Here is a 24,433-nt window from a genome sequence, read left to right as displayed (position 1 = left end):
TTCAAAAACCTGGAAAACCAGCCTCCGATCACAATTCGTATCGGCCGATTGCTATGCTTTCCTGTATCCGGAAATTGTTGGAGAAAATGATTCTCTTCCGTCTAGACAATTGGGTCGAAACAAATGGATTGCTTTCAGGTACACAATTTGGGTTCCGCAGGGGCAAAGGAACGAACGATTGTCTAGCGTTGCTCTCAACAGAAATTCAAATGGCATTTGCTCGTAAAGAACAAATGGCATCAGTTTTCCTCGACATCAAGGGGGCATTCGATTCAGTTTCCATTAACGTTCTATCTGAGAAGTTGCATCAGCATGGTCTTTCACCAGTTTTGAACAACTTTTTATATAATCTATTGTCCGAGAAACACATGCATTTTGAGCATGGTGATTTGACGACAAAGCGATTCAGTTACATGGGTCTTCCTCAGGGCTCATGCTTAAGCCCCCTTTTATACAACTTTTACGTAAATAACATTGATGAATGTATCAACACATCTTGCACGCTAAGACAACTTGCCGACGACAGTGTTGTGTCTATTATAGGACCCAAAGCTGCCGATCTCCAAGGACCATTGCAAGATACCCTCGACAACTTGTCGACATGGGCTTTTCAAATGGGTATCGAGTTCTCTACGGAGAAAACTGAGCTGGTTGTATTTTCAAGGAAGCGAGAACCTGCGCAATTACAGCTTCAACTAGGGGGTGAAACCATAGCTCAGGTTTTCACATTTAAATATCTCGGGGTCTGGTTCGATTCCAAAGGTACCTGGGGATGTCACATTAGGTATTTGAAACGAAAATGCCTACAGAGAATCAATTTCCTTCGTACAATAACCGGAACTTGGTGGGGCTCTCACCCAGGAGACCTGATCAGGTTGTACAAAACGACGATATTGTCAGTAATGGAATATGGATGTTTCTGTTTCCGCTCCGCTACGAATATTCATTTCATTAAACTGGAAAGAATTCAGTATCGTTGTTTACGTATTGCCTTGGGTTGCATGCAATCAACCCATACGATGAGTCTTGAAGTGCTGGCGGGCGTCTTACCGTTGAAAAACAGGTTCTGGGATCTCTCATATCGACTGCTAATCCGATGCGACATTTTGAATCCGATGGTGATAGAAAACTTTGAAAAGCTCGTCGAGCTTAATTCACAAACCCGTTTTATGTCCTTGTATTTTGACTACATGGCTCAGAATATAAATCCTTCTTCGTTTGTTCCCAATCGTGTTCATTTTGTGGATACTTCTAATTCTACTGTGTTTTTCGACACATCCATGAAAGAGGAAATTCGTGGAATCCCGGATCCTGTACGCCCTCAAGAGATCCCAAAAATTTTTAATAATAAATTTAAAGAAGTCGACTGTAATAAAATGTTTTACACTGACGGATCATATCTAGACGGGTCCACTGGCTTCGGTATATTCAATGTAAATTTCACCGCTTCCTATAAACTCAGTGATCCAGCTTCAGTTTACGTCGCAGAACTAGCTGCAATTCAGTATACCCTTGAGATCATTGACACTCTGCCCACAGATCACTACTTCATTGTATCGGACAGTCTCAGTTCCATTGAGGCTCTCCGTTCAGTGAAGCCTGGAAAGCACTCACCGTATTTCCTGGGGAAAATACGGGAACAATTGAGTGCTTTATCTGCAAAATCATACCAGATTACCTTGGTTTGGGTCCCCTCACATTGTTCCATACGGGGCAATGAGAGGGCGGACTCGTTAGCCAAGGTGGGCGCACTAGAAGGTGATATCTATGAAAGACCAATCTGCTTCAATGAATTTTTCAGTTGCTGTCGTCAGAAAACTCTAGCTAGCTGGCAGAATACATGGAATAGTGGAACTCTGGGACGATGGTTACACTCAATAATCCCACAGGTATCGACGAAAGCTTGGTTCCGGGGGTTAGACGTGAGCCGAGACTTTATTCGTGTAATGTCAAGGCTCATGTCTAATCATTATATGTTCAGCGCGCATCTCCGTCGTGTGGGGCTCGCTGAGAGTGGTGTCTGCGTTTGCGGTGAGGGTTATCATGACATCGAACATGTTGTTTGGACATGTGTCGAGTATTGTGATGCCAGGTCCCAACTCATAGGTTCCCTTCGGGCCCGAGGTATACCACCCTTCGTACCAGTCCGCGACGTCTTGGCAACTCGAAATCTTCCTTATATGACTCTCATCTATAACTTCTTGAAAACTATCAATGCTCAAATTTAGTGCTCTCCCTATCTCTTTCTCGTCTACAGCTCTACCGCACTCTTCTTTACGTTGCTGGAAGTATGGCCTGTGTAAACGATGCTTCGGAGCATGCACCTGCCTTGAACTGACTGAGTTGCTGGAAGCTACCCAAAAACGTCACATCAACGTCAGAACACACCAACGAAGCATCCCAATCCAGAATAATCTCTTCATTGCTACAAGCTGAAAAACATGAAGATTCATCGAACGCAAAATGTGTCTAAAAGATGTATGCCACAAACCAATGATGTATTCAAATTTCAATTCAATACTGTGTAGGTCCCACCCTCCCTATGTCCCCTTACTAACTGGGGAGTATGCCGCCCCGTAATACGGCATCCCTTTCTCTCCCCCTAACAACAAGACAATCGGCCACGTTAAGCTAAAGCAAATGAGCCTAATAAAAAATTTTATTTGAAAAAAAAAAAAAAAAAACGAACTGCATTTTTATGGTGAATCATGTTTTCGTACGCCCGAAATTTTCAAGCGCCTTTGTAATAACGTATTTTGATGATTCTAAACCAATTTCTGTGAAAATAACTGTCTATTATTTTTAATGAGAATCATCGGAATGGTATTTAAAATACGAGTATTCAAACATTCTTTAAAATTCTCAGACGATTTTGATCATACTAATGTGTAATTAAACCTGAAAAATCTTGAAATGAATTTTTCTTGAATATTTTCCAATATGGCATGGATGGTTACAGTGAGTTGAATAGAAAATGGTTCACCCAACGTAATGACATGTATTATCAGAATAACAGGAAACATTAACATGTTGATATTTCGGAAAAAAATTCTCTACGTTTTGTTTTTTTATCAGTTTAAATCTTCTAGTTGAATTATACATAAATACAGTATAGTCATTCATCTTAGCGGGCCCGACTTTTGTGATACGCGCTGTAGGTATTATTTTGGTAAGTCCGTGTGCTGAAGTTGGAAAAACAAGTTGCACAAGCTGTAATATATAACTATGGGAATAACTATGATGAAATTAGCTTTTCGTTCAATATCTTTAAAAAGTGATGTCGGGTCTGTTTTTTTTCGCGAGATGAAAACCTTGGTATTCGGTTATCTGATTGATTTTTGTTTTCATTGCTGTATAACGATTTTTGTTTCAATTGCTGTATAACGCTGTTTTCCTGCAACTTTTATGATAATAATCTCACGTCTGTAAGCTTTGCGTTCAATTCAAACAGATAAATCTTGCACAAATTTTTTGCATGTTTTGAATTTTGTATCAATGTTTTTCTAAAACTGAAGAAAACTGCACACACTTATCTAAAAATTCATGAGGCAGCCAAAGCAATGCGGACTCTGCAGAAATATAGTTTTCACAGCAAGGTTATCAATTCGGCTAAGCATTTTTTGCTTGCGAAGAGCATCAATCATTTCACTATTTTTTTCCACAAGAGATTCATAGCAATTTAGACGTATATTGTGTCCGGTACAATTATGACAGCCGTTTGGAAAGTTTTTGATAAGTTGCACAATCGTTATAGTTACTCCCGTTTTACATGTCAATGTGAAATTTTTTGTAGAGCTTCTAGTGAAACATTAACAAGTTGGTGATTTACTGCACAATTGTTTTAGATGTACTTAAAGTTGTTCTACAGTGATTTTTTCGGTAGTATTGTGAAACTTAATAGTGATAAATTGCACAAACAATTTTAATATATATTTCCGAACATATCTAACATAAATAACATTTCTAAATCAAATGTAAAGCATCTTGAAAGTTCAATAAGTTACATTTGCTACTTGGGCACCCATTTCAGTAAACCTGTCAAATCGATGAACCACATAATGTGGATTACTTTTCAATTTGACATTTGGTTTAGGAAAAGTTTCTGTCACAATGGCAATATGAATTTTGTGAACTTTGAGAAAATTATAAAATTCATCTTCACTCGATTTTAAAGATCGAGCATTCCAATTTAAAATATTCAAATAATTATTTAACACCACTGTTAAATTTTAAATTCATTATTATATTATTTGCAAATTGCCATCCGATTTGAAATGCTTCAAAAAGTGATGAAGTCGAATTCATTCAGATGATCATTTGAAAAAGTTGATCTTGTAGGTAGATCATTTTATTTTCAGTTATATCGCCTAAATCGACTTCGTTTAAAGAAGCGAATCGCATTGAAGGAATATTGGTAGGTAGACTGCCATTAGAAGAAGATGATTTGGCCGATCTACCTATTAATTGATTATTATGTGTGGAACGGCAGAATGCTATTGGTTGATTGTATAATCTCATAAATGGTAAGAGACTATTTACATTCCACTAGGTGGATAAGGAAGAGTTTGTTTAGATTAGCATCACTCTTCTCATACAAAAAGGCAACGCAAATTTCGAGCGCTGGGTTTGAGAAATGATGCCGAATATATGACATAAGCGCTGACTATATGACTTGTGTAAACAACTCAAATCAATCTGAATAAATTTGTGTCCTAATGAGCCCAAATCAGTGTCAGCAATTACCTCAATATAAAGGAAAAAAATATTTTAAGGGGCGGCTAGGGTTTAACACTTTTGAAAAATCATTTAATATTTTCTTTCTATTTTCTTATAGTAAAACATTTTAAGTATACTCTGTGAAATTTTCAAGCCTATAGGAACGAAACTCTGGAAGCTATGGACCTTTATATATGGCTATCTCATGCTGCGAAGAAGCAAGAGCTCGTCGCACAGGCCCAAGATTTCTACTTCGATTGACTTCAAAACTTGACAAATGTTTTATTATAATAAATTATAAAAGAAAAACCTGTTTTAATCCACCTAGTGGTGAAATGATGCCTTTCTTTTGTATAATATTGTGGCATTCTATTCAAAAAAATTTTCTTCGATTTTTGAACGAAACCAAGGAGTTGTTTGTGCATTTACTAGTATAAGATACAGAATGAAACAGTGCTTTACTCGCGTAGGTCATCCTTAAGAAAACGAAGTGGGCTCACTATTATATGCACTTCCGGCACCGGAACCCGAGAACCGGTATAATCGAAGTCAGTTCGTACGGCCAAAAACTAACATGACGTACAAACGCAACTAGTTTTTGTTCAAATTTTGAAGATTTTATACAATTTTTCCATCGCACTAAATGACGATTTAAATGTTTGTTGTATCCGAAAATAAGCAGTATACTTTGGTAAGACAATAAGACCTTTCATTTGAGCCTAAGACTAGGAATAACGGTTTTGAGTCCAGTATACAACATTTTTTAAGGTTTTTGATTCGCCGGTTTAGATGACGGTGTACAATATTGAACACACTTTACCCTATAACTCCGGAAGCGGAAGTCGGATCCGGATGAAATTCAGGAATTCCGTATGGGACTGGAAGGCCTTTCATTTGAATCTAAGTATGTGGAAATCGGTCAAACCATCGCTGAGAAAAGTGAGTGAGATCCATTTTGGTATATATGACCACTACTTCCGGTGCTTCCGGAACCGGGTACCGTGAACCAGCATAGCCGGAATCGGTTTGTTTAGTTGCCTACTGATAATGACTATCAATTTGTGTAGTTTTGAGACCAGTTTGGAAGTTTTTTTACGTATTTTGTTTCGCCGATTTAAGTGACGGTGTACAATATTGAACACACTTTACCCTATAACTCCGGAACCGGAAGTCGGATCCGGATGAAACTCAGGAATTCCGTATGGAACCGGGAGACCTTTCATTTGAATCTAAGTTTGTGGAAATCAGTCAAACCATGGGTAAGGAAAGTGAGTGAGATCCATTTTGGTATATATGACCACTATTTCCGGTGCTTCTGGAACCGGATACCGGGAACCAGAACAGCCGGAATCGGTTTGTTTAGTTGCCTACTGTTGATGGCTATCGATTTGTGTAGTTTTGAGACCAGATTAGAATTTTTTTTACATATTTTGTTTCGCCGATTTAAGTGACGGTGTACAATATTGAACACACTTTACCCTATAACTCCGGAACCGGAAGTCGGATCCGGATGAAACTCAGGAATTTCGTATGGGACCTTGATATATGATACTACATTCCTTTGGTGTAGTTGTCTCCTTGTCCAGTTTATCACATGGTTTACCGTAGTGAACAGCTTTTTGGCAATATTGACATGTGGCCATCTGATTGTCATAGGAAACAAGTGATTTGCACGGGATTCTTGTATCCTGACCGAAAGTCACATAAGAAGATATAGCCTTCTTCAAGCGCATGAGTAACAAACGTACGCCATTTAGTATACCGGGGAAAAAGTTCTTCCACTTTTCTTTTTGATACAGAGAATCTCTCTGTATTGGGACATATTTTTGCGAATATAAGGATCGATGACGCTTGAGGGAAGATCACGCACTTCTATCTTTCATATATACTGGAATGTTGTAGTTAATTTTTTCTTGTGCCACATAGTGCACATTGTTATTGTCTTTTGCGAATTGAATTGCATTCAACTCTTTATAGAACTGGATGTTAACAACATTATTTGTCTTATTGCATTGAAGTAAATGCACACGTTTAATGTCAAGATGCATTTGTTCCTTAAGCAAACCTTCAAGTTCTCGTATCGAAGGTCGAATTTTGCACTGCCTGAAGTCAACAATAACTGTATTCTTCCATAGCGACGGTATCTTTTGTTCGTTTGATTCACTCATTTCGAGATTGTTCTATTGTTCACTACACCATCTCCCTAATGGGACTGTTCCGAAAACTAAAAGAGAAAGGCATTATCACACAATTAGGTTGATTAAGAATAGTATGGAATCTGTATGGAATTACAACTAGCTTGTAAGATGTTCACCAGAAATATCCAGTTTGTGAAGTGCATATCATATCAGTGTATATTATTTTACCTTTTAATTTTTGAAGAAATTATAGATTATTTTTGTCTACGCTTGACGAATTGTTTTCAATACTTTATATTTAGAATTGTATTCTTAAATTCGGTTCGTAGATACACTTTCAAATCACTGAACAATTTGTATTTTCGAGACGGACATGACAAGTTAGTTATTGAAATTAATGTCATATTAATTCCCAGCTTCTGGAACTGTTAATAGAATGTAAAATTATAGTACTAATTTGAAATACCGTTAAATTCCATTAGTATTGCACACGTCACTTATATAAAGTATAACAGACGTAATAATATAGATACGCGTTTCGGATGTTAACTACGTCCCTCATCGGGGAACTATTTATGGTATATGAAATTTGACCCTGCCGGCTTCGGATGCAAAGTCAGTTTACACAGTGATTGCTTAGCCATCTATATGAGAAAGGCAAAATATACTCTTGAAGTTTGCATTCTTACTCTTAACATCCTATGTCCGGAACCGGAAGTAGAGTCTGAATATAAATCGGGATATTCTTATGGCATTTGAGGACCTCTCAGTTGAATCCAAGGTGCTAAAAATCGGTTGAACCATCTTACCATCTTTGAGAAAAGTATTTTTTATTTTTCGGCGCCTATCACCCTGTAATTCCGGAACCGAAAGTCAGATCCAAATGAAATGTGGGAACTTTATATAAGTCCGTAAGTCTTTTCATTTGAATCTGGGTTCGTGAAAATCGGCCATCCCCGAGTAAATTGAGTGTCAATATTTTTCACACACAAACACAGACGCTCAGTTTGTCAAGCTGAATCGAATTGTATGTGACATTTGGCTCTATGGTCATTTCGACAAAAGATGATAACTTATTTTCTTATACCAGCGAGTTTTCACAAAAAAAACTTCGAGTTTTTTTTTCCAAAAATGGTTATTTACATAAATGCTGAATCAAAAATTATTTGAAACAACTCTTACTATTGACTGCATAACAAATATTTTGTTTGCTCAAATTACGTACAGTGTTACAACTACTTAATTTAACGACTATTGTTAAACTTTCATCATGGTGATAAAAAAACAATGAGCTTATCAACGTTATTAGGCAACGTTATTGTTAAAAAGTTCAGCAAAGTGCTGTGTAGAGTAAGGTGTATTGGGGTTCATTGGAGAGTTGTTCTTAATTGTTTTCCTTTGGAGGAGTGGTGCTTTCGCTGTTATCTAGCGAATGAAGGGGGAGCAGTGGTTCGCTATTCACGTTCCCGTCCATTGGTTTGGCATCACTGTTATTGGCGGAACAATCGTTACTTATTTGACAGGCGTTGGTTAAGTTGTTAACTGCAGCTGGTGTACTTTGTTTTATAGGAGATACTTATGGTTTCGTTGACGGGGATGCTTCATTATTGTTGGTGGCTGTCATAGGTGTACTGGGGTTGCTTGGGGTTGGTGTTAAGGAAGCACCGTTGTCCTCTGGTGTAGTTGTCTCCTTGTCCAGTTTATCACATGGCTTACCGTAGTGAACAGCTTTTTGACAATGTTGACATGTGGCCATTTGATTGTCATAGGTAACAAGTGATTTGCACGGGATTCTTGTATCCTGACCGAAAGTCACATAAGAAGGTATAGCCTTCTTCAAGTGCATGCGTAACAAACGTACGCCATTTAGAATACCGGACATTGTTTTGCGAATATAAGGATCGATGACGCTTGAGGGAAGATCACGCACTTCTATAGCTCTATCTTTCATATATACTAGAATGTTGTAGTTAATGTTTTCGTGTTCCACATAGTGCACATTGTTATTGTCTTTTGAAAATAGAATTGCATTCAACTCTTTATAAAACTAGATGTAAGCAACATTATTTGTCTTATTGCATTGAAGTTAATGCACACGTTTAATGTTAAGATACATTTGCTCTTTAAGCAAACCTTCAAGTTCTCGTATCAAAGGTCGAATTTTGCACTGCCTGAAGTCAACAATAATTGTATTCTTCCGTAGCGACGGTAGCTTTTGTTCGTTTGGTTCACTCATTTCGAGATCGTTCTATTGTTCACTGCACAATACTGTACTTGAATTGAATTTAATTCAAAAAGGTCGATTTAAAGCTCGTTTTACTTAACCTAATGGCGTAATGTTGTCTTTCTCATATTATTCATATTCTCAAATATATCATTGTACCGTCAAAATGCTGTACTTATTATAAGAATGTTCATTTTTTTACTCCTATTGTAACCGTGTAGTGGTGCACCGTTCAACTGTCCTTAAATTTCTCGTAGAGCTGAGTCGATTTGTATATAATACTATGGGTCTCCGAGGTTCCATTCTAAAGTCGGGTTTTCCAGCATTTCTAATACTTTTCTGAAGAGAAAATCATAAAAGATCTTGCTTGAATATTATACAGTTCTTTTATGAAATGACCCACAGTTAGAATCAGCTAGGTGAAGTATTGTCATCATATCAAAGGATTCATTCTGTGACAAAGAATGAACAATTTCACAGTATGCAAAAAAATCAATCATAAGAGCATTTAAATTATAAATTGAATGGCCAAAATGACCGTATTTTCATATGACGGTTTTGCGCGATACGGTTTGTGTGATAATTCATTTAATTCATGTGTTTGGAACGTCTCGCGTTTTATTTCAGCACTAAATATCACCATGATGCACGTTCATATCAAACATTATAAATTAGAATCAGAATTCGTAAATTTGGTTTAGTTGTGTTCAAGGGTGTTGCCAAGCATAAGACAGTCACTACCAACGATACACGCAGCTGCTACATTCAACATTAGCCAACATGCAATGAGACAAGAGCTTGGCACAATCATGAGAGCCACGACGCACGACAGAAATATTGAGAGCAGTTAATTTTGTCGCACTCTCTCACAGTAGTCAAAGCCACAGCGTTAGTTTTGTGGTAGTGTACGTTCATGATGGATAGGTAGCTGCTGTATTCATTTTCAGTCATGGTTTTCAAGAATGTCATGAGCTCAAAATGTCATGACATTTTATAAACTGGACTGTCACATCCACTGTGACTGCTCTGTGACGATAAATTAAGTGCGAGCGACGGTGTTTCCATTACCGGTTCAATATCGGTTTTGAGCAGCGTTAAGTAATTCTCATGTGTAAATATATTATCATGATTTTTAAATCTTCTTTGAAAATTGTGATGAAACTTGGCATGGTATAAATTCAATCATAAAGATTGTTCATGCAGATAATTCAAAAATATTACAACTATTTACCTCAATTTCATACAAGAAATAGCAGGAGCGCTGTATTTGTCTTTCTGGTATGACGCAAAAACAAGAAATCTTACCGCAGAGACTGCTTCTTCTATAATTCTAGTTCATGCTAAATGGCGTTAAATTGTTTGATCGAAAAAGTGCATTGGGGTAAATCAACCAGCGGGATATTAAGCCAATATCACACGAAATACCAAAATATACCCACCATCCAAATCCTGGAAGTCAAAGCAATTATTGACTCTGCATTTCTCACCAAACTGCCTCCTTCTAACGGGAGTGCAGAGAAACAAAACACGAAAAGGATAAAGAAAAAACCGTCTGCATTGGGGAGCAAGACTTTCATGTGCATGTCTCCCTACACCTCATGAGAATCGAAGTAAACCAAATTTCAAAGTTGAGCCTTGTTGGCGACTGTCTCTAAAAAGTTGTTGAATTTGGAAAAGAGCTACTGGTTATTGTCACTAACCATTCTCAGATTGTAGAGAATAGAACAGCTACCGATGAGAGCATATGGCGACATTCACGACAAAAAATGTCATGAGACCTATGACATTTTCTCTTGTTACAGTCACGGCGAAGTACAGTCGGCCACTGCTGCCATTTGTGTCTGGTTTGACTGTCTGCTGTTTCGTTCTCCAGTATCGTTCGCAGGGGTTGTGTTTATTCTCATACTACAGAAAATTTTATCATAAATTGCTGACCAAATTTTCAAAGATATTGAGAAAAAATTATGTTACTATGTTAAAAACAACGAGAGATATCATCATTACTATTATACCTATTATATATTATATTAGATATGTGCACTATGTGGAACACAAAAACATTAACTACAACATTCCAGTGTATATGAGTATATATGAAAGATTGAGCAATAGAAGTGCGTAATTTTCCCTCAAACGTCATCGATCCTTATATTCGCAAAACTATGTCCCAATACAGAGAGATTCTCTGTATCGAAAAAGAAAAGTGGAAGAACTTTTTCCCCGGTATTCTAAATGGCGTACGTTTGTTACGCATGCAATTGAAGAAGGCTGTACCTTCTTATGTGACTTTCGGTCAGGATACAAGAATCCCGTGCAAATCACTTGTTACCTATGACAATCAGATGGCCACATGTCAATATTGTCAAAAAGCTGTTCACTACGGTAAGCCATGTGATAGTGATAAACTGGACAAGGAGACAACTACACCAAAGGACAATGGTGCTTCCTTCACACCAACCCCAAGTTTGTCGGCTGCTCGGCCATCCATGGAAGTTGACCATCAATGTCAACTTCCCTCTCTGAGCAGCCTAGATAGCCGTGTAGTGTCGGTAGCGGTTTCCCAACTGGCTAAGAATAACGCTACGGTCCACCTGTACCGGTGGTATAAGTCCACCAAACAGGTAAGCCGTGTGGCATCCGGCGGAATTATTTTCTACTAAGAATTGATCCACTGGTTTCCTGTTCCATGTCGTAAAAGGCCACAAAAGGAGGTTAAACAATGCAGTCGTGAACGGAATATCTTGGGGTTTTCCCTTACTGCGTTAAGCGAAGCTCTGGCACAGTGGACGACTTCTTTCTTCGCAACTCGTGGGATTTAAATGATTAAAACATTAAAAAAAATCCCTACATGGTTCGCTATAGGCGATTATAAGCCAATATATTTGGTTTCTTCTAGTTGTTGTACGATAAGTGCTGGAAATGGGGTGTTCATTACTCTAATTGATAATGGTTAGAGTGGCACAAATCAATCTCCAGCATAAACGTACAGCAACTATAAATCTATCCAGACTTCTGCAAGAAGGTAAAGCTTTGGTTCAAGAACCATGTTTCCAAAAGGGAAACTTCTACGTTGGAAAATTGTTAAACCCAGTCTTTGTTGCCTTCAACAAGACCGGTATGACTAATCCACGTGAAATGCCTCGAGCATGCATACTTGCAAATAGTGCTCTCGATGTTTCTCTCATATCGGAGCTCACAACTCGGGATATTTGTGCTGTCACAGTTGATATGACTATTGATGGCATAGACAGAAAATATGTCTATTGTTCAGCATATTTGCCGCATAATCAACCTTCTCCAAGCGATGACTTCAAGAAGGTTGTATCATACTGTTGCAAAAGTGATTTACCGCTTGTAATCGGCAGTGACATAAATGCTCACCATATCATTTGGGGCAGCACAGATATAAATTCGAGAGGCTCTGATATGATGGAATTTGTGAGCAGTACAAACCTGCACATAGTCAATGCAGGAAACCGTCCAACTTTTGCGAGATCTGGAAGAGAGGAGGTTTTGGACGTAACTCTATGCTCTGATAGAATTGCGCATGAGTTGGTGAATTGGCTCGTCTCCGATGAGCTCGAACCTTCGTTGTCTGATCATAAGTACATATTCTTTGATCATTCAAACGTTAAATTTGATATTATCACATATCGTAATCCCAAATCTACAAACTGGGACCTCTATGAAGAGGGCTTGGCGACTAGATTTTACGGGTACCAACCAACAATTGAAACCCCAATTGATTTGGAAAATGTTGTCGACGAGACAAACTCACCCATAGTTGCAGCATATGAAGAGGCTTATCCACTTCGGATTGTGCGAGCTACTAGAGGAACTCCTTGGTGGAATGCTGTACTTGCTAGACTAAGGAAACTATGCAGAAGAGCTTGGAACCACCGACGCAGAAATGGGTCGGAGGCATTCGTGTCGGCTCGAAGGGCTTACAAAAATGCTCTTCGATCGTCTGAGCGAAGTGGTTGAAAAAGCCTCTGCACAAATGTCTCTAGTCTCAACGAGGCTAGCAGATTAAATAAGTTACTTTCGAAGTCTAAGGACTTTAATGTCAGTTTCTTGAGAACTTCAGATGGTGAACACTTGTCTGATGAAGGTGATGTACTTCACTATCTTTTTAACACTCACTTTCCAGGATGTATGGATCCATCACCGACAGCTCTTCCCGAGACTTTTTCAGGTAGTTACGATTCTTGGGCCCTTGCTCGAAGCGTTGTGACGATTGAATCGGTCAAATGGGCAGTTGAGAGTTTTGCTCCGTACAAGTCTCCTGGAAAGGATGGAGTTTTCCCAGTGTTACTGCAGAAAGGGTATGAACATTTCAAACATGTTTTGAAGAAAATACTTACTTTTAGTCTTGCGACAGGATATATTCCAAGAGCCTGGCAGGAAATAATTGTCAAATTTATTCCCAAAGGCGGTCGCGACACTTATGAGGAAGCGAAGAGTTTCAGGCCTATCAGTTTTAGCTCATTTCTTCTTAAAACAGTAGAACGCATAGTCGATCACTATATCAGGAATGTTAGTTTGGGCGTGCATCCGCTACATGGAACGCAACATGCAGTGTGGAAAGTCCACTACAACCCTGTTACATGATGTTGTGTACAACATTGAAAAAGCTTTCTCACAAAAGCAATCTTGCTTGGGAGTTTTCCTAGATATTGAAGGTGCCTTTGATAACGTGTCTTAATTCAATTCTGGAAGCAGCCCGTGGTCTATTTGTTTATTTGTTTATTTGTTTATTTGTGAGCAGGGAAAAGCCCGTTGGAGATGAAATTTGTCAATCTCTCTCTCCAGCAGGCATAAAACCTCCTCATTATTTATATCAACAGCTTACAATGATCCAACAGATACATTAGGCTTAACACTAGAATTAAAACTAACAGTTAAAACAAAATTATAACACTAAACTAGTTGAAGACACCACGCGTAACAGATTAGTAATAGTGCTCTTGCTAAAAAGGTGAGAGAGTGGAGAAGAGACAAATGGTATACAAGGGTAGGCGGAGGGGATGCTAAACGAACGCAAACGAACAACGGGGTTAGAATCAGCATGTAGATCTAATTAGTTATCAAAAAGATGTTGGATGACAGAAAAAACGACGGGGTTAAAAACAGCATATAGATCTAATTAGTTATCGAAACGATGTAAGATGACAGAAAAAACGACCGGGCAAGAATCGGCATGTAGATCCAATTAATGATAAAACAAAATAGATGGTGGAAGACAGAAAAAAGAGGAAAGAACGACCGGGTTAATTTAGGCGAGCGAATTAGTTAGTTCACATGTCTTACAATATAAGACTTCGATTAAACTGAATTACTTTACAAATAGCTGTATTGTATTTGCTTGTAAAATTGCCCTAGCTCAACAACTAGATAGATAAGGAATTACGGAACAATCGCTTTATTGCATTTCGGGATAGATGAAAATCAAAACCATCGGAGCAACTATTGAATAAACGACACATACTAGAAAAAGGCTCATTATACCCGTAGTTGGTTCTAGCAGCGGGAATTCTAAGAAACGGGTGTGAACGAAGACTGCGAAGATGAATGTCGAAATTGACCAACCGTAAGAGATCAGCACAATCGATACGCGATTGAATTAAGTCCGCTATGAAAACGGCCTTGTGAACATTCCTTCGAACAGACAGCAGATCCAAGTCAATAAGGCGGCAGCGATCCACGTAGCTTGGAAGGTTAAATGGATCGCTCCATGGTAGATTGCGAAGAGCGAATCTAATGAATTTACGTTGAATAGCTTCAATACGATCGATGTCAGTTTGGTAATGAGGTGACCAAACAATAGATGCATATTCGAGGATTGACCGGACCAGTGCACAATAAAGGGCTTTTAAGCAGTGTATGTTACAAAAACTTTTAGCAATTCGAAACATAAAACCTAAGAGTTTGGAAGCCTTTGAAATTACGTAATCGACGTGGTTCTTGAAATTAAGTTTGCTGTCTAAGATTACTCCTATGTCTTTCACAAACGATTCACGTTTGAGAATGCTTTGCGAGAGGTTGTAGTAATACAAAATTACTGAGCGCTTTCGGGAGAAGGATATGACGGAACATTTGGAGGCATTCAGTACCATCCTGTTGACATGACACCATTTTGCGAAGGCATCAAGTTGAGCTTGTAGAAAGCAAGCGTCATCTAGACCATTTATCAGATGATATAGTTTGAAATTATCAGCGAATGATAGCTTGAAACATTTTACAGTGAAGTTGAGATCGTTGAGATAGAGTAAAAATATGAACGGTCCTAAATGACTTCCTTGAGGAACTCCAGAACTAACAACAAAAGGCGTTGTTATCCTGTTTCCTATTTTCACAGACATCTCACGACCAGTTAGATATGACTGCATCCATTTCAGTAGAGCACCATTAAAGCCAAGCCTGTCAAGTTTGGCTATTGCTATTTGATGATGTATTTTATCAAACGCTGCCGTGAAATCAGTGTAAATTGCGTCGACCTGCTTGCGTGATTCTAGGGAACGGATGATAAATGAAGTGAAGGATACTAAATTTGTAGATGTTGATCGTTTAGGCATAAATCCGTGTTGCGTTTCAGATATGTAGTCGTTGCAATTGTGGGTTAAAAAGTCAAGAATAATTTTTTCAAATAACTTTGAGACAGCGCAAAGTGAAGCAATTCCGCGATAGTTAGTTATGTCGGATTTGTTTCCTTTTTTAAACACTGGGAAGATATATGACTTCTTCCAGGAATCGGGGAATACTCCCGACTCAAGAGATGCGTTGAAAAGTATTATCAGTGGCGTTAGGAGACTGTTCAGGCATCTTTTCAATACTATTGAAGGAATACCATCAGGTCCAGCGATAGTGGAACATTTCAACCTGGAACAAGCCGTATTAATCATGGTCGTTGTGATACGAGGGTGAGGTCCAATAGGGGAACGACGAGGAACGTTAATGACTGCTTCGGATACCTGATCGCTGTTGAGGACTTCTTTAGAGAAAACGCTACTGAAGTGCCTTCGAAATAGATTACAGGTATCGACTAGGGTTGATGACTGAAGTTCACCGAGTGCCATATGAGTTGGTAATCCAATTTCCTTACGCTGTTCGTTAACGTGATTCCAAAAGCTTTTAGGGTTATTTTTTAAATTTCGTTGCACACGAAGTAAATAAGCGTGATGCAAAATTTTGTTTAGTCGTTTATAGCGACTATTAAGATACATATAATGAGATCTCAGCTGGAGCGATGGCCGTTTAGAGAGTTTTTTCAAAGCAGATCTCTTGGCGCACTTATATTGCTTCAAAGTACGATTGGACCAAGGGGGATAAGCTGGTTTGCGGTGTTGTCTTTTTGGTACGAACTGATCAATGGAATATAAAACTACATTCGTCCATAATGTGGCCGCTAAGCTACTATCGCAAGTTGACAATAACGACCTCCAGTTAAACGAAAGCAGGAACTGATTCATAGCATTGAAGTTACCATTCTTGAAATCGTAATAGTTAGTCTCAGCAATGTTTTCATAAAATACTGGCTCACAGTCCACCAGACTAACGTGAAGCGGCGGATGATGGTGGTATGATTTAACGAGAGCAGAAGGAGCAGTAAATACGGTACAGGTACTGACTAAGTCCTGACTGATAAAACACAAGTCGAGAAGACGATTGTTGCTATTGTGAATTCCATTTACTTGCACTAAACCTGCGGTACTGTAGTCGTCTAAGAGTCTTGATGTTGTGATCGTTTTCGATGAGCATGTAGCATCCGGATACAAATATCTGGATGAGCAATAAATCCATTTAATGCCAGGAAAGTTGTAATCACCAAGAAGAACAATTTTGTCATTCAAGCCCATTTGATCCATAATTATTGAAAGAGAAGACAAATGTCGTTCTATCATATCAATATCATTTACGCGATCTGGCGGGAAGTAAAGAACGCACAAATAAAGAGTATAATGCGTGAAAGAGAGAGCTATCCAAATTTGTTCTACACTAACAGCATGTGGGAGAGATACCAAGCGAGATTTAAATGTCGATCTACAAGCTATAAGAACACCACCGCCAGTTTTTTTGTTACTGTTTTGATCATTTCGATCCTGTCTAAAGACAGTATAACTGCTATCAAATATTTGATGAGACAGAGTGTTCTCGTTCAACCAGGTTTCAGTAAGTATATAAATATCATAGGCAGCATCGGAGCAAGCAAGATAATAATCAACGAGAGAGCTATTCATTCCTCCTGTATTTTGATAGTAAATTTCTATACCAGAGTAGTTACTATCTCTCCGCTTGTTTGGTGTGATATTGGTAGAGATGGGTATCTTGTTGGGACGAGAGGGGCAATTTGTAAACGGTTGGGCTGAGGGGTGGTCATGAACGAACGAGGAGATAGAGCTTGAGTGTTGCTGTTGCGTATAATTTGCATTCGTTGATACAAGGGTAGCGATGGATTCGATCTGCGTTGGGGCACATGAATATGTGATTTCCGAACTGGGTTGCGTTCTAAAAAAACGGCGATCGTCACACCGGTCATGGCATACCTTCAAGTATTACAAATTGTATACACGCAATGCTTAGCAATCGACTTCTTTGTTCATCGCTTCGGCAAGCAGAGATTAAAAAGCTGAGTGTCTGTGGGTGTCCTCAAGGTGGTGTACTATCAAATACAAATAATAATACCCCTAGGTCCCATACATTAGCAGCCTCAATGTTTGGTTCACAGAATGATCAATTTAGCCTAGCCTGTTTTACTGTTTCGTCATGATAGCTTAGAAAAGTTGAAAAAGAAAATCTCTGGCAACGCTACGACATCGAAGCATGCTGGTAACTATTATGAAAACAAAGCGTCGCTATCGAATAGCGGATGAAAATATTTATGTATGAAATGATTTGTATTTCAAAACGAAAACTTTCGTGATTTGAGATATTTTATTTATTTTATTACTAATTTTCATTTTTTTTTTTTCATGGAAGAACCATATTCATACCTGACGCCTGTGTGACATTCTTCTGGACCACAAGTGATCCACAAATATTCTACAAGTCGTTTTAGTATATCTGCAAATGTGTATTTATTGACATTTCAATATGTTAAATAAAAAACGATTGAGTTCTAAGCGATATCCATGCTGTCCACCCGCCAACAGGGATCAGAGTGCGCACGCATTGCTCGGTAATATCAATGTTAAAGCACTTGCTATGTAGAACTGCCTTTGTTTCTGGTTTGTAGTCATATGCGAGGGGACGGGTACCTTTTTTATTAGCTTCCTCGAACGTCCTCAAATATTGTGCATCATTCTTTCAAATCACACATAGATCAATGTTAGAGCCGGATCCTAAATCGATCCTAATTCGTTCCGACACCACAGCAGTACATGTATTAGCCAAGTAGTGATTTTTTTCGCAATTTTGTATCCGCCACGATTGGTCCCTCAGTAGCACGAGTATTGGCTCCCAAAATGACACCATCTTTGTAAATAATCCCAACAATTGTACCAGTTTTAATAGCTTTCGGTGGAACAAATCCTTGCTTCAATAGTTGAGAATTTCTAAAGAGCATCAAGGTTAGAAATTCAAGTCTTGCGTTTTATCTGACGAAACTAACCTGCGACAGTTTTCAAAACTGAATCCGGGTACTTCCAAATCGCGAGCGATTTCGATAGTCATATCGGTTCTGAGTCAAATAATCATAATCACAAAAAAATAGCTTCAATTACAATCAAATTCTTTCGGATTTTCCACGATCTCGAAAATTAAAAATCTTTGTTTATGAGCATAATAAACAGTCTCTATGGTGAATCATTTTTCAGTCATCAGAGTTGCTAGTTTTATAGAAAACTCGTTAAAGTACATTGTCACTCTGACAGTGTATCATGACAGTGTACCGCACGATGCAAAATGTGTCCTTGAAAATTTGTCGAAGTATTCCGTATTATAATTTGTATTTGGTACTATCCCCACTTTTATGGAACCTAGTCGCTGATGGTTTGTTAAGGAAACTTAATAACCTTGGATTTCCGACTTATGGTTTTGCCGACGATTATCATATATTGATGACCGGTATAAGCATTAACACTCTCTTCGATTTAATGCAACAAGCCCTGCGATCTGTTGAACAATGGTGTTGTCAGGTTGGATTATCTGTAAATCCGGGCAAAACATCAATGGTGCTTTTCACTCATCGTAGGATAATCACAGGAGCTCGTCCGTTACAGTTCTTCGGTTCAGAGGTTACTGACTCAAAACTGAATTGGTCTGCTCACATTGATTTCAGGATTAAAAGAGCTTACATGGCTTTCGACCAATGCAGACGAGCTTTTGGAAAATCATGGGGACTCAAGCCCAGATATATTCATTGGATCTACACAACTATTGTTAGACCAATTTTAGCATATGGATGTCTTGTATGGTGGCAGAAAGGAGAAGTCGCGACAGTTCAGTCAAAGCTAAATCATCTCCAAAGGATGGTCGTGATGGCGATGACAGGAGCATTCACGACAACTCCTACTGCTGCTCTAGAGGCGCTACTGTGCATTAAACCACTTCATGTGTTCCTAAAACAAGAAGCATTATCTTGTGCATACCGTCCTAAGGTTACAGGGCTTTGGAACAGTAACCCTATAGACTATGCTACTAGCCACACTCGCTTGTGGTCTCAAATGGTTACGTGGGATGAGTAGTCACCCGGTCCTAGTGACCTAACTCTCACATGCAGTTTTCCTTTCAAAACATTCAATGTGAGCTATCCTCTTCGTGAGGAATGGTTGTCTGGAACGACAACTTGATGAACACATAGTTTGTTATACGGACGATTCAGAAATCTACGCGATTCTGTGTGGAGTACAATCGGCACTTCAGCAGAGGATCTGTGGTAAACGAATTTATTTTTGTTCCGACAGTCAGGCAGCCTTGAAAGCACTCAGTTCGAATGACTCACGGTCGAATCTAGCGATCGCATGTCGAACTCAAATTGAAGACCTCAGCATTTCAAATGCTGTTTACTTCTTATTGGTACCCGGCCATTCTGGTAGTACTGGAAATGAATGGGCTGATGAGTTGGCTAGAGCTGGTGCAACGAATGATTTCGTTGGTCCTGAACCAGCTTCACCATTTTCTACTAGTTGGATAAAGCACAAGATTAGTTCTTGGGCTGCATCCGAACATGCCAGCTACTGGCGCAGCTTGCAAACTTGCGCTCAGACAAAAGCATTTCTACCAGATTTAAATCTGAAAATGTCAAAGTGTCTACTGCATTTCTCCAAGCATCATTGCAGTATTCTGGTCAGAGCTCTGACTGGACATTACAAACTCAATTATCACATGGCTACTATTCAACGTGCTGAGTATTATTCGTGTGATTTGTGTGAATGCGATTATGGTACTTCATATCATCTGATATGTAACTGTCCCGCATTGACGCAGCTACGTATCCGGGTTTTTGGTTCTCCATACATGGTTGAGTCTGTGTATGCGGAGCTAAAATTGAAGGATTTCTCACCCAATGTGGTAAGGAGCTATAGTCGGAAGGGTTCATCGTTCTTCCTGGAGTGAATGAATCCCTTCTGTATTCACCTTAAATAGGGTTTAGCAGATTGTTTGGCATCCTATAGGGGGTACCGAATTTACTTCTGCTCGTACATACTGCGAATCGTTCATACTGCATTCTTCTGGGAGTGCAGAATGATGTCGCTTTTGTAAGATCTTCAAATCCTCTCGGGGGTTGGAGGTTTTATTAACAGCAGACTGTTCGGGGCCTCGTAGAGGTTCAGAATTTACTTCTGCTTCCACTAAATGTGATCCTCAGCGGATTGTTCAGCATCCCTTAGGGGTGCAGAATTTACTTCTGCTTTTATGTGTTTTTGTGTCGTCAATTTTTCCCATCCTCCTAGTCCAACCCTTACCATTTCCTTTCAATCCTTCCCTCTTATATATCGGGAAAATGATGCTAAAAACAAATTGATGGCAAGGCACAAATCTCCAAATATCAAGGGGAACGTGCCATTTGAGCCAATTTGTTCTGATTCCTGATTCCTGAACCCCAGTACACCTGTGATCATTTTACGATAAATTGTTTTATTTTGCTGATTTTGCGTATCCACGCTTCATCTACGAAAACCATACAGCAGAGTGCTCACCGGCGTGTACACCTCTGTGAAAGTATCTGCATCCACCTCAGAGAATTTATTAGCTAATGCTCTAGCACTTTGGTGCGATTCAGTGGAAGAGGTAAAAGGAAATAAACAAACGCACTCATGATGCGTGCACACTTACGCAACAGTGGTGTATAAATGTGAAAGAGAAGAGCTCTCGTTGAAGTTGTCAGTGCGAGGGGAGAAATTTTGCTTGCTCTTCGTCACACAGAGGAGATAGACATCTCTGCCTGTGATAGCCACCAACAACAATGAAGCATCCCCCTCAACGAAAACATCAGTATCCATCAGTAGTGATGCCAAACCAAAGGACGGAAGCGTGAATAGCAAACCACTGCTTCCCCTTCATTCGCAAGATAACAGCGAATACTACTTTACTCTACACAGCACTTTGCTGAGCTTTTCAACAATAACGTTACTTAATAACGTTGATAAGCTCATTGTTTTTTTATCACCATGATGAAAGTTCAGAATAGTCATTAAATTGAGTAGTTGTGACACTGTACGTAATTTAAGCAAACAAAATATGTGTTATGCGGTCAATAGTAAGAGTTATTTTGAATAATTTTTGATTCAGTATTTATGTAAATGATCATTTGTTCTCGTAGTATCTTAAAGCATGTTCTAAAATTGACCAGACAACGTAGCGTCAGACATCGACATTTTGACTATAAACAATAGACTTTAGTAAATTTTTGCATTTTTACATTTTACATTCAACGCTTTATGCTTTTGTCAATGTAACACAATAAAATTTTCCATTTTTCCTTGAAAAAGGCCTACACCAAAGGCCGAAACGTCGGACAGTAAACAACATTCGTCTATATTATAAGACTGAGACAGCCGTTTCCCAGTTTTCCACGATTATCACCCCATTGGAAATCAAGTATAACCTAAAAAGAAAAAAATTACTACAAGATCTAGCAAAAAAAATTTTTTGTTGTGAAACGGCCGCGTTAAGCTTAAATACGACTAAATTCGACTTGCGCGAGAAAACTATATTCCAGGTTTTCCATTGTATGTTCTAGTTCTCTGGTATGTTGCTGATCAATATTGATGATTTTGGTATTGTAACTCTAGATGTTCGATTCTTTGTTCTTCCCAACAATTTTCCTTTAAATTCTTAGATATGTTCTCAATTTTCTTGTAAATATTGCAATTTATTTCATACCCAATATATTTGTGCAATGGAAAAATTGTTTAAAGATTCGTTTGAATAAAATGTTCATTATTCACAGCGTGTCATAACGAATTCGAGTGTGACGATGGTCAATGCGTTCCGAAGCATCTTGTCTGTAACAGACATCCAGATTGTCGAGATCAGTCAGATGAACGAAACTGTGAGTAGTATTATTCAGTTGCTGTTGTCACTATTGTGATATTTCATCTAATTATGTAGGTACCTGCTCCAGGGCTGAATTTAGGTGCAGCACTGGCGAATGCATTCCGGAGTCCCGACGATGTGACCTACGAGTAGATTGCGCTGATGGATCCGATGAACATAGTTGTAGTAAGTACAATTAACATTGTGAAACATTTTTTGAAGAATAGGAACTCTTTTTCGAACGATGTTTGAAAAATACAATTTTTTAACATTCTTCACTATATTCGGTTTATTGTTCACACCATTCTTTCTCACTTTACATCTTCGTTTTTTTATTGATTTCATATGTCGTTTCAATTCATTATCATGTTTTCGAAATCATTTTTGTATCAAATACTGCATTTCAATGGTCTAGAGCAAAAATGTAGAGAAAATGAATGGACCTGCACCGATAGAAAATGTATCAACATACGACAACGATGTGACCGACATTATGATTGTACTGATGGAAGCGACGAAAGAAACTGCCGTAAGTGTCTGCTGTTCGGTTCGCTCCGGTTTTATTCTCTACGCATTTATTAGTTTCTACAACTAATATTCGGTTCAGTATAGTAGAATAGGTTTTTGGAATGACGTGACAACTACTATAATCAGTAATGTTTATTATCGCGTTCTTAAATCATTTCCTATCATTAGTACAAATATTATTTTAATACAAAAATAATTTTAATCTGATTTCTTATTGGTCCGCCTTCGGCTCATCAGTGCTAAAAGCAGTTCAAATTAAGATTTAAGTAGTTTAAATTGAAATAGAATTTAAAACGCTAAGTAGACGCAAAGTTTACGCTGTATATGTAACACTTTAAGCATATTGCACCGAAGAGCATTATTCTTTCTTCCGTCTTAGGCATAATCGAGTGAATAATTTGGGTGTATCAAAACTAGTCGTGTAATCTTTTTCAGTCATAATTTTGAACGATAATAACGCAGTAACTTGTTGATGGATTTATATAATTTAAAAACCAATCGATTCGGAAACATTTGACTTAAACATGTATGGTAACATCATTTCAATATTTCAATTGTATATTTCACGAACCAATCACAGCCATACCATCATGATGTCATCCGTTTGATTTTTGTCGCTCGTCCGACGGTTTAGATCGTTGCTTACATGTCGAGTTTCATTTGAGTAGCAGTTCTGCTTCGGTTGAGGAGGTTTCGAGTCATGCACAAAAAACATCATTCTACGTAGTATGAAGTTTCGCACAAAGAGGAATCTATAAATATATGCTGTATAGCATTTCTTTGCTTAGTAGGTGCTGGGAATGTCGAAATCTTCGAATTACTCGATTATTCAATACCGGAGTATAATTTTCAAACGATTCAATTGAATGTTATTTATTAACTGGGTCATTATTCGATTACTCAATTAGTTATAGAATTTTCCAATCATTGTTAAAGAATTTTCCGAAGTATTCAATAGGCTTAATAATCGAATATTGTGCACATACATACACACATACATACACACATACACACACCGACCTTTTCCGATCTCGTCAAGCTGATTCGAATGGTGTATAACATTATGGGTCTTCGGGGCACCGTTCGAAATTCGGATTTTCCAGTAAGTCTAATACCTTTCTATAAAGAAAGGCAACAACTAAATGTCATCATACTTTCGAAAGACCTGACCTTGCGATAATCTAAAATACAAAAAAAAATGAAAATGCTCACCCAGACAAACTCAGGCTAATGAGATTGTTCAATGTGAGCTTTTCACGAGGATATATCGCGTGTACGTATTATTTCGCGAAATGGAGATAAACGGCGTGATAACCGATTCGAGTCTGCCTACCCGCGTACAAATTACGCA

General features: G+C 38.4%; 1 protein-coding gene across 4 annotated transcripts in view; it reads left to right on the top strand.

Moving 5' to 3' along the window:
* The window catches only part of LOC131431038 (basement membrane-specific heparan sulfate proteoglycan core protein), a 746,275-nt gene that overhangs the window by 522,198 nt on the left and 199,644 nt on the right, over positions 1-24,433 (top strand). For 3 of the 4 annotated variants that reach the window (XM_058596470.1, XM_058596473.1, XM_058596471.1), the window contains exons 20-21: positions 22,469-22,570; positions 22,630-22,740. In XM_058596470.1, coding sequence (XP_058452453.1) covers positions 22,469-22,570; positions 22,630-22,740 — 213 coding nt within the window. Of the gene's footprint in view, positions 1-22,468; positions 22,571-22,629; positions 22,741-22,969; positions 23,084-24,433 lie in introns of all 4 variants that reach the window. The other variant, XM_058596469.1, reaches the window with a different exon arrangement.

This window comes from Malaya genurostris, chromosome 2, assembly GCF_030247185.1.
Source record: "Malaya genurostris strain Urasoe2022 chromosome 2, Malgen_1.1, whole genome shotgun sequence".
NCBI classification, from domain to species: domain Eukaryota; kingdom Metazoa; phylum Arthropoda; class Insecta; order Diptera; family Culicidae; genus Malaya; species Malaya genurostris.
The sequence above is the reverse complement of the archived record's forward strand: the minus strand, read 5'-3'. Positions and strand labels throughout refer to the sequence as shown.